The following is an 11,176-nucleotide window of genomic DNA, read 5'->3' on the forward strand; positions in this document are numbered from 1 at the left end:
CCCTGAGGTCCCTACTGACGACCCCCAGGCGCCTCTTTGTCCTGAGTGGGTGGGGTGGAACTGGCAAAAGCCGGCGGCTGTGGGGAGAGGCGGTACCTCCAGGAGCGGGAACAGCCTGGTGAGCAGGGCTTAGGGGACCCTCCCTCCCCAATCTCAGTTCAAGGCAGGCGACCCCAATGCCCCAGTCGGCTGGGTCACCCGGCCACACACGCTGGGCCATCTCCGCTCACCCACGACACGCTTCCCAATCAGGATAATACAAAAATCTCTTTATTGCCCATTCTCTTAAAATCGTCGTACACCTCGGCGGACCATGGGGAAGGATGTGCAAAGCAGGCGACACATCGATCAGCCCAGTTCTGGAGCCGGGAGCTGGGGCGGGACTGCGGGGTCCCTGCCCCGGGGCTGGGGCCGGGGAGTGGGTCGTGGAGAGCGGCCCCTAAGGTCGGAGGATGGTTTCCGCTGTGCGGTCTCTTGAACCCTGGGCCTGGCGGAGGGGTCTCGAGGACCCAGTCCGCCTGGGAAGAGGCTGCGGGGAGGATCCCAAGCTCCAGGTGGCCAGGCTCTGGGAGGGGCGTTCCTGAACCCGGGGCGGGGCAAGCAGAGGGTCCTTCCGGAAATTGGCGCGCGGAATCAGAGGGACCCCGACCTGAGACGCGTTAAACCTAGGCCGGAGATCACGCTTGGCCCTTCACTGCTCCTCCGGCCCATCGCCTCCCTGAGCCTGTTCGTAGGGACAGGGCCGGCGGTAGAGAACGGCTGGTTCCGGGCCGGGTCGTGGCCACGCGGGCGGCGCCTCCTCCTCCGCGCAGTCCCCCCGGCCGCCACCTCCGCAGCCGCCGCGCTCGCCCTCCGCTTCGCTCTCGTCGGAGTTGTCCTCCTCCAGGTAGCGGTAGCCGCGCACTTTGTGTTGGGGCCGCGGGATGCGGGGCTGGCGTGGGACCACGCCTCGCCGCAGCTTCTGCTCCATCCACAGGTACGAGGCCGCGGACGCCACCAGCGTCACCAGCAGCACCGTCAGCTTAGCCTGGGCCAACAGGGGTTAAATGCAGGGGACCCGCGGCCGCCGGCCCCGCCCCTCGCCCGGATAGGCACGCCGCAGCTCCTCGGCTGCCCTTCCCTCCTCCTGGGGGCCAGCCAAGCTCTGGGTACCGTCCTGCCGGCAAGGCCCAAACCCCAGCTCTGTCCCTTATGGCCACCCTACTTCTCAGGGCCTCGGTTTCCCTTCCTGTAATGATAATCCTTTTGCCTCCCGGGGTAGTACAGAGTTTGACTGTAACAGGCAGTCAGAAATAATTTTGCATTATAAGGCAGTACATTCACACATATTCACAGGCATACTCCCTGCTATTCTCTATTTTGTCATTAAAAAAAAAAAAAGTTGGCCAGGGATTTCCCTGATAGTCCAGTGGCTAAGACTCTGTGCTCCCAATGCAAGGGGCCCAGGTTCAATCCCTGGCCAGGGAACTAGATCTCACATGCTCCAACTAAGATCCTGTGTGCTGTAACTAAGACCCAGTGCAGCCAAATAAGTATTTTTTTTAATTGTTTTTAAAGTTGGCCAGGACCCTTGAGGGTCAAGAAGGGAGAGGGACCTTCAGCATCCAGCTCAGAGCCCAACATCTAGTGAACAGGTGACCAAACAACCCACCAGGCAGCTGGGATGTGCCCACAAGGAGAGGGCAAACTATGAACTCTTTCAGACACGGGTAAACTGAGGCTGGCAGGAGGTGCAGTAAGTAACAAGCCAGTGATGGGTGTGGGGCCAACCAGTGGGCTTTGCCCAGGGCCTAGCCCTTGGACAGAGAATGCCTTTCAGGGTCTGTGAGGCCAGGGTGGGCACTCAAAAGTATCTGTTGTCTAGGGGGGTCGAGTAGGGATGGCCCTTACCTTCATGGGCAGGCTTGAGCCCAAGTAGACGGTGAAGATGGCCACAGCCTGCCACCAGTGATAGATGGTGAAGATGAAGTCTTGCCTCTCCTTGTCCTCATACAGGATTCCCAGGAGTGCTGCAGACAGGGCAGGGCAGAGAGGGGAGAGGGGTCAGGTGGGGCCCAGAGCTGCGGATCTCCCTCTGGGGACCCCCAGATGCCCTGCGCTGGTTCTAACCCTTGGCAAGAGCGCTTAGAAAGCTGTTGTAAACCGGTCCTGGCTTGCCCCCTAGTGGTTCGTTGTTGTTCAGTCGCTCAGTCGGCTCCAACTCTGCGATCCCATGGACTGCAGCACTCCAGGCTTCCCTGTCCTTCACTATCTCCCGGAGTTTGCTGAAACTCATGTCCATTGAGCCAGTGATGCTAACTAACCATTTCATCCTCTGTTGACCCCTCTTCCTTTTGCCTTCAATCTTTCCAAGCATCAGGGACTTTTCCGGTGAGCCCCCTAATGGACACATCCTGGTTATTTTTCTGGGATGCAATGGACCTGCTCTGGGGCACAGACCTTGATATGTTTCCAGTGTTCTGGAAACTATGCCAAGGTGGACCCTGCCCCCTAGTATGAAATAAGGCCTCCCCAGTGTTTTTTTTACATGGTCCCTAAGAGGTGTCCAATACTTTGGCCACCTGATGCGAAGAACTGACTCACTGGAAAAGATCCTGATGCTGGGAAAGATTGAAGGTGGGAGGAGAAGGGGATGACAGAGGATGAGATGGTTGGATGGCATCACCAACTCAATGGACATGAGTTTGAGTAAACTCCGGGAGTTGGTGATGGACAGGGAAGCCTGGCGTGCTGTAGTTCATGGAGTTACAGAGTCAGACACGACTGAGCAACTGAACTGAACTGAACTGAAGAGGTGTCCATAGAGCCCCATACTCAGCTCATGGAACCACACAATGTCACCCTGAATCCCATGCCTGCCCTGGAAATCGACAGGATGTCCATGCAGGTGACTCAATACCTGCTTTGAGGGTGTCCACAGCCCCCATCTGTCCCTGCAGTGTCCATGGACTTCCCCCCCCCCAACATAGGGATCCCCACCTGCCCTCAGCAAGTGCACAGGCCCCATGACAGCCCTCCAGGGTGTCCATCGCCCCTAAGTTTGTCCCTGGGATGTCTGTGCTTCCCACAACTGCCCCGAGGAGCCCCTGGATCCCCTGTCCAGCTACCCAGAGCCCACGGCTATACTCACTGCTGATCCCAGTCTTGTTGAGGGCACTGCCCACACCCCAGAGCACGGCTACTGTGTAGAGGATCCAGATGTGCTGCAGGGTCCGGGGCTTGGGAGCCCAGAAGAAGAGGCTGAGAGTGAGCAGCAGGTGCAGTCCAGCCCCGGCCACCAGGGGCACCGGGCGTGGCAGCCACAGCCCCAGCAGGCCCAGGGCTGAGGAGGCCGAGGCGCCCAGGCTATAAGCCACGAGGAGGTATGCCAGGCGTTCCAGCCCCACCGAGCACACGCCGTAGCCCTAGGGGGAAAGGGGTGAGGTTGGTGGTCAGGCTCTTTGACTCACATCACGCCACATCCTACCCTCTCAACGGCCACCACAGGGCCAACTTCCTCCAAAGCTCTTGGGAAGATTCCTTAGTGACAGACCATGAGAAAATGCTTGGACAGTGGCCCCGGACACCAAGGTTGGAACCCACGTGGAACCAAACACTTTCTGAGCGTGGTTCTGTCTCAACTGGAAGTGAGTCATTAGACACTTCACAAATGAGGAAGCAGGCTGGGAGAGGTGAAAGTAACTTTCCCAAGGTACAGGGGGATTGAGGGAGAGAGGCAAAAGGAGAGGGGGGGAAATATCTGGGCCTACAATTGTCCCTCGGTGTCTTCAGGGGGTTGGTCCAGGACTCTGCAGACACCCTCTGTGGATGCTTAAATCCCTTCTATAAAATGGGGCAGTGCTGTGGGCCCTCTGGATTTGTGAATGCGGAGGGCCAACTGTGTTTTTATTACACATACTTATAAATTCGAAATTTGAAAAGACCCTGATGCTGGGAAAGATTGAAGGCAGGAGGAGAAGGGGACGACAGCGGATGAAATGGTTGGATGGCATCACCGACTCAATGGACATGAGTTTGGGTAAACTCCAGGAGTTGGCGATGGACAGGGAGGCCTGGCGTGCTGCAGTCCATGGGGTCACAAAGAGCGGACACGGCTGAGCAACTGAACTGAACTGAACTGATAAATTCGAAACCTATTTGTTGTTGTTTATCCGAAACTCAAATTTAACGGGATGTCGTGGACTTTATCTGGCTTTACCCTCTGCAGGCTGCACTTACCAGCGCGAGACCAGTGCAGGCAAAGAGCACCTCGAAGCCGCTGTAGATGAAAAAGGGCACGAGGTGGCGCAGGCGGAAGTCGCGCACGTGCTTGAAGGGCAGCTGGAAGATGTTGCCCCAGCCCACGCTGCGCAGGTCGATCTCCTCCGTGGGCCGGTATGCGGCTCCGCACAGGCCCAGCACCTGCGGGCCAGGAGGTGAGGGAGGGGGCGGGCCGCCGGGAGCCTTGGCTCCGCCCCTTGAACTCGGCCCCGCCCCTCAGCCCAGCCCCGCCCCCGGCAAATCCCAGGACCGGCCTTCTGGCCCCGCCCCCAGGTTGAAGCCACACCTCGGACCCTCGCCCCGCCCCCCATTCCCCCCACCTCTGGTTCCGGCCGGTGTCACAACCAGTCCTCCAGGACCCTGTCTCCAGCTCGACCCCGGATCTGGCCTGGACCCTCTCTCACTGGCCTCTGGCATTCCAACTCCTCTCTCAGTCCACAGGCATCGGCCACGCCTCCGAGCCTCAAGCCCAGCGCATAGGCTCAGGTCCCCTCCCGAGGACTTAGCCCTGACTCCAGACCAGACGAAGCCGCCTCTCTCCCCGCCAAGGGCCCCAGACCTGACCCTGCCACACCCCCACCCCGGGCCGCACCAGCAGCATGGCCAGGAAGGCCACCGCCATGAGCACGCTCTCCACCACAATGAGGTTTCGGCTCCGCGGTAGCGTTCGCAGAACCGTCTTGTTGAAGCCGAGGAGGATGCCCTGGCTGTTAGTGCCTGAGAAAGGGGAAGGGGGGGGGGGGGGGGCGATGCATCGTGAGGCAGGGAGCAGGGCACACTGGCAACTCAGCCATAAAGAAATGAGACCAAGCAGATGGGTGAGGGGAGGGTTAGAGGGGTGGCTGAGGATCCGTGCCTGCAAAGGCAGGGTTCCTTGGGAAAGCCCTTTGGAGGTGAGGGCCAAGGGGGCTGAAAGTACCTCTCCCCAGGTTGCCAGCCCACCTCCCACCTCCATACATCTCCCTGCATTGAGGGTATACTTGATCCTGAGATTCCACAGGCAGCCTCAGCCCAGATGGACCTCCTCTAGGCAGCCTTCCCGGATGCACCCTACCCTGACCCCAGGTTGAGTCAGATGTCGTAAGAACAAGGCCCTTTGCTTTTCCCAATCACCAGAGCTGTGATGGCAGGCTCTCAGCTCTGGTTCCTGTGAGCAAGGGCATCCTTTCTGCCCTTGAGGGCCCAGTGTCTGCCGGGTGACTCAGCAGGGGAGGCAAGCAGACCTTAGGGAACCCACCCCCCTGAGCACTAACCACAGTTCTGCACGTTGAACAGCGTGTGGTTCAGGTCATAAAGGTAGTGGTTCAGGAAGTAGATCATGGGCAGCTGGGCGCAGGCGAAGCTCAGCTGTGGGCAGGAGAGTGGTGTGGGTCAGGTGCGGGGCATGGAACCAGGTGGAGAGGACAGGCACCATCTGGGAGGGGTCTGGGCACAGTCTTGGGAGGACAGGGGCCCTCCCATCTCTGGGGGGGCAGTCCAATGGTGGGGGTGCCCGATGCAGGAGGACTTCCTCCTCGTCAGCACCATGGACAGTGAGGTGATGAGGTCTCTGTCACTAGAGGTAAGCAAGCAAGGGTTGGCCTAAGAAAGGCCAGTGGACTAGAGGGCTGGAAAGACTAGGATGGGCTGCAATATGTGATTCTGGGCCTGTAATAGCCTGCCTCCAGGGTCCCCATGCATGGCACTCACGTGGAAGAAGCTGTAGAAGATGGCTTGGAAGACCAGGAGGTAGGGTGCATGGGAGCCCCGTGGTGGGCGCTGCTGGGGGCCCTGCTCATCCTGCTCCTTGTAGTGGGAGTACTCGTAGTATTTCTGGGCCATCCTGGACCACAAAGGAGAGAAGGCTCTCCCCAGCCCTACGTCAGCCAGCCGGGTAGCACCCAGGCATATGTGCTACCCGGCCTGTGTCCCACCAATGGGGAAACTGAGGCCCAGAGGGCAAATAAGGCTGGCCTAAGGTCCCCCAGCTGAGGTGGACAATACAACTCTGTTGGGTCCCCGGTCTTCTACCCTGCTGTCCACCAGACTCACCTGGTGATGTAGTTGCCCATGGAGGCCCAAAGAGGCACAATGGCCATGCCCAGGGCCACAGCTGAGGGCACAAGCGTGTAGTAGCGCTCCCAGTAGTTGGTGGAGACGAAGAGGGCGTAGATGCCCACAGCCAGGAACATCATCCACTTGGTGCCAAAGAACCTGCAAGTGGGAGGAAGGATGCTGGCACCACAGGCTACCCAGAGGGCTTCAGCCCAAAACCACAGGGCCACAACTCTGGGTCTCAGCTCCTGAGGCTGGCTGAGGTGGGGAGAGACCCCTGGCCTTGGAATCGAGGGACCTGAACTAGAGTCTCAGAGATACGGACTTGCTGGTGGCCTCAGGTGAGCCACTGTGACCACACAGAGGTAATGTGCGCCGTGCCCCAGCTGCAAGCTTCTCATGGCCACTGCAGGGATGGAGGAGATAAAGCGGGGAGAGGGTGTCAGGAGACAGTGGCCCTTGGACACAAGAAGCCCTCATCTGTGTTCTGGGCTGACTACCGAGGCCCCTCCCCTACCCACATGCAGGACCCAAGCGAGTGTCCGAGGAACTTGTCCCAGGAAACTGGGTGGAGGAAACTGAGGACCACGGAGAGAGCCCTGGCGCCCCATCCCCTCTGCACTTTGCCCTTTCAGTCCAGCGTGGTCAGTTGGGAAGTTTCCTCTTCACTGGCTCCTAGAACATCAGCCTCACTGGCTCTTGGAAAATGTCACATCATATTAGGAAGGGGTTGACGAAGGACAGGACAAGGGCCCACTCAGGGCGCGGAGGCTGATCAGGTTAGACACCACCCTTCTGATCCCGGGATTAGCTTTGTTTTGGTTTTTGTTTGTTTGTTTTGAGTATTTGTGCTCATTATTTCCTTTATCTGAGTTTCCAGCAAGCTCAAAGTTCAGTGACTCTGATTTTCTGATACAATTGCTTTCTCTTCTACAACAGGGTCTTCCTGGCTCTTTTTTTTTTTAATTGGAGTATACTTGCTTGTGAAGAGATTAAGAAGAGGTGGCAAGAATACACAGAACTATACAAAAAAGGTCTTAATGACCTAGATAACCATGATAGGGTGGTCACACACCTAGGATCAAACTAGTCCATCCTAAAGGAAATCCACCCTGAATATTCATTGAAAGGACTGATGCTGAAGCTGAAGCTCCAATACTTTTGGCCACCTGATGCGAAAAAGTCGACTCATTGGAAAAGATCCTGATCCTGGGAAACACTGAGGGCAGGAGGAGAAGGGGATGACAGAGGATGAGGTGGTTGGATGGCATCGCTGACCCAATGGACAGGAGTTTGAGTAAGCTTGGAGTTGGTGATGGTCAGGGAGGCCTGGCATGCTGCAGTCCACAGGGTCACAAAGAATCGGACACAACTGAGCGACTGCACTGAACTGAACTGCCATCTAATAAACAGGCAGGCTGCTGCTGCTCCTGCTAAGTCGCTTCAGTCGTGTCAGACTCTATACGACCCCATAGATGGCAGCCCACAGGCTCCCCAGTCTCTGGGATTCTCCAGGCAAGAACACTGGAGTGGGTTGCCATTTCCTCTCTAATGCATGGAAGTGAAAAGTGAAAGTGAAGTTGCTCAGTCGTGTCCTACTCTTAGCGACCCCATGGACTGCAGCCCACCAGGCTCCTCTGTCTGTGGGATTTTCCAGGCAAGAGTACTGGAGTGGGGTGCCATTCTCCTCTAATCTATTTGGGGAAGGGCACCGAAACTGCACTATACATTCTGAAACTGAAAAAAAGTAAAAATACTAACACTCATTGCTGATGAGGCTGTGATTTTAAAAGTGACAGTCAGTGCTCAGGCAGGTGGCACAGTCCTTTGGAAAGTCCACCCGGGAGTATGGGGGTAGGGAAAGCATGGGGGTTCCGAGTCACTCTGCCTGGGTTCAGACTTTCAGTCTGCACTTCTGCCTGTGGGAATGGGTTCAATCTCTTGGTCTCCCTGTGTCTAAGATTAGAGCATCCACCTTGGCTTGTAGGGAATGCGATATGCTTATAAAGTGCCCAGCACAAAGGAAATGAAAGGAGGTTCCTGTGAATAATAGCGATAGGTTTCAAGAGCCATAAAGCCTTTTATATGCTTCTGACCTAGTCAGGGCAGTTCTGAACGTTTATCCTAGGAGGTTTTCTTCCTTCCTTCCTTCCTTTCTTTCTCAGCCTCTCTCTCTCCCTCACCACCTCTCTCTTTTTAGTTTTAAGACAAGGAAACAGTCCAGGAGCTGGGGTGGGGCGAGGGTTGCTTTTGTTTTGGAAAGACAGGGGAACAGATCCAGTGTATGCACTGATCTCTGGGTCCCATCTGAACACAGACCTACCACTTGGTGGTTAGGTTCTGGTGGAGGGCCCGGAGACGGCCCTGGATGCCAGTAAGGCGCAGGTCTGGAGTAGACGCCCCCAGGGCACCTGCCCAACCATGCCTTTTGCAGTGAGCGATGTCCTTCAACACTGCCACCCTGATGGGTCCTGGGGTGCGTCCCTGGGCTTTGCTAGCTGATCAGATTCTTTCCAGAAACGCCACAGCCCTGACCTCATAAGGTCATTGTGGCCCCAGGCCACAAAGCAGGGCACAAGAATGATGCCACGTGGGGTACGGGCAAGCTGAGGGAAGGAGCCAGAGCGAATTCCTGTTGCTTGAGACCCACGGTGTCCCAGGGCAAAGCTCCTGTTTCTTCCCCAAACCTGGGTTTCACTCCTTCTCCAGGTCAGCAAGGCCTCTCCCCACCCCCCAGGAACACCAGGGCAGCTGGAGACCCCGGTGTCCAACAGCCCTTGCACCCCTTCAAGGTCGGAGTGGGGGCAGCCGGGCCCTGGCAGGGACGCCACGTTGCACCTGATGAGCACGGGCGTGTAGAGCAGGGCGGCGATGGGCGTCACGTTGATACCCATCAGCATCTTGCTGTCGATGTCGGGCAGCCCCATGTTGCCGTACTTCACCTCACGGTAGGTCTCATCATAGTGCAGGATCAGCTGCATCTGCAGGAGGCCTGGGGGGGCAGGGAGCGGGCATGGAGGGGGCCGCCTGGCTCTGGGGGAAACCAAGCAGAGGCGGGAACGCAAAGCCGGGCAGGGAGCTCCAGGCACCAAAGGGATCCCTAACTCCAATGCCCAGGACAGCGGGGCGGCCCAGACTGGTCGAGCGTGCCACTGCCAGTGGCAACGATGGCAACTTGAATCTAGATCCCCTCCCCTGCGTCGCTTTGCAGGACTTTCGGACCCCAGCGCCCCCATGCCCTGCCGCCTCCCCCCACCCAGGATGGCAGCAGACCCGCCCAGGGCTCCCAGCCCGCCGCCCACACACTCTCGAGGGCCGAGGCTGTCCCCGCCCCCCCGCCCGGGGACGCACCCACTGAGGGGGCGCCGCAGCTGCATCTGCGAGGGCGCAGATTGAGAAGTGAAAGAGGAAGGGAGGCCGAGGTTTCTCTTTCCGTGAGAAACCTCAGGTCCGCAGACGGAGCCGGAGGAGGGGAGGTGGGGGGAGCCTTGGGTCCCTGCGCGGAGCCCGCGGGCCGTGCCTCCTCGCCGGGCCCGGGGCCCAGCACGCCGCAGCGGGGCGCGCCGCCGGCCACCTACCCAGGTAGACGCCGTAGGTGAGCATGCCGCCCGCGCTGGCCGCCAGCACGTTCTTGAGTACGCCGAGCCGCTTGCGGCGGTAGTAGCGGCGCTCCTCCTCCTCCTCGTTGTAGTTGGGGTACGCGCCCACCAGCTCGTCCAGCTGCGGGGCACCACGGCCGCTCGCAAAGGCGCATCCCGGCCGCTCCCGCGTCCAGCCCCGCCGCCCCCGGCTCCCGGGGCTGCATCCCACTCCCGCCGGGGAGTCCCAGGTCCTCCCGGTGCCCGCGCCCCGACGCCATCCGCGTCCCCGCTCACCGGGGCCTCGGGCCCGTCGGGAACCCCGAGCCGGTCCTCATCGCCCTGCGGCCCCGCGGCCCCCGCCACCGGGTAGAGCGGCGGCTCCGCCTCCATGGCCCGACCCGAGGGAGGACTCGCCCGGGAGTCAGGCAAGGGGCCGGCACTTCCTCTCGGCGCCAGGACCTGCCGCGCCCCGCCCCCGGGCCACCTCCTGCCCTAGGGGAGGCCCTGCGCGGCTGGAGGCGTGGCCGGCAAGGGTGTGTGTGTGTGTGTGTGTGTGTGTGTGTGTGTGTGTGTGTGTGTCTGTATGTGTCTGTGTGTCTGCGTGTCCGGCAAGGGTGTGTGTGTGTGTGTGTGTGTGTGTGTGTGTGTGTGTGTGTGTGTGTGTCTGTATGTGTCTGTGTGTCTGCGTGTCCGTTGTGTCTATTTCTATGTTTCTGTGCGTGTCTGTGTGTGTAGGGGAGCACTCACGTGTCCCTCAGTGGCCTCGGGGATGGGAGGTGATAGTTCGAATCCCCACTCTGCCACTTCCCTGTGTTGTGACTCTGGAGATTAACTCCACTTCTCTGTGACTCTCTGTTTCCTCACCTGTAAACCAGGGATTAAAAAGCAGAGACATCACTTTGCTGACAAAGGTCTGTCTAGTCAAAGCTACTGTTTTTCCAGTAGTCCTGAATGGATGTGAGAGTTGGATGTAAAGAAGGCTGAGGAGGGAAGAACTGATGCTTTTGAGCTCTGGTGTTGGAGAAGACTGCTGAGAGTCCCTTGGATTACAAGGAGATCAAACCAGTCCATCCTAAAGGAAATCAGTCCTGAATATTCATTGGAAGGGCTGATGCTGAAGTTGAAACTCCAATACTTTGGCCACCTGATGTGAAAGACCCTGATGCTAGGAAAGATTGAAGGCAGGAGGAGAAGGGGATGACAGAGGATGAGATGGTTGGATGGCATCACCGATGCGATGGACATGAGTTTGAGCAAGTTCCGGGAGTTGGTGAAAGACCAGGAAACCTGGCATGCTGCAA

At 58.4% G+C, this 11,176-nt stretch overlaps 1 protein-coding gene across 1 annotated transcript; it reads right to left on the reverse strand.

Annotated features, from left to right (window-relative positions):
• Positions 1-254: 254 nt before the first annotated feature.
• UNC93B1 (unc-93 homolog B1, TLR signaling regulator) lies at positions 255-10,338 on the reverse strand. Its single transcript, XM_061407208.1, has 11 exons — positions 10,170-10,338; positions 9,873-10,014; positions 9,133-9,286; positions 6,292-6,453; positions 5,950-6,082; positions 5,514-5,607; positions 4,853-4,977; positions 4,219-4,401; positions 3,131-3,404; positions 1,891-2,009; positions 255-1,027 (listed from the first exon to the last, which is right to left on the reverse strand). The coding sequence occupies exons 1-11, from the start codon at positions 10,263-10,265 to the stop codon at positions 692-694; spliced, it is 1,818 nt and encodes a 605-aa protein (XP_061263192.1). The 5' UTR covers positions 10,266-10,338; the 3' UTR covers positions 255-691.
• Between the last annotated feature and the right edge of the window lie 838 nt (positions 10,339-11,176).

Source organism: Bos javanicus, chromosome 29, assembly GCF_032452875.1.
Source record: "Bos javanicus breed banteng chromosome 29, ARS-OSU_banteng_1.0, whole genome shotgun sequence".
In the NCBI taxonomy this organism is placed as follows: domain Eukaryota; kingdom Metazoa; phylum Chordata; class Mammalia; order Artiodactyla; family Bovidae; genus Bos; species Bos javanicus.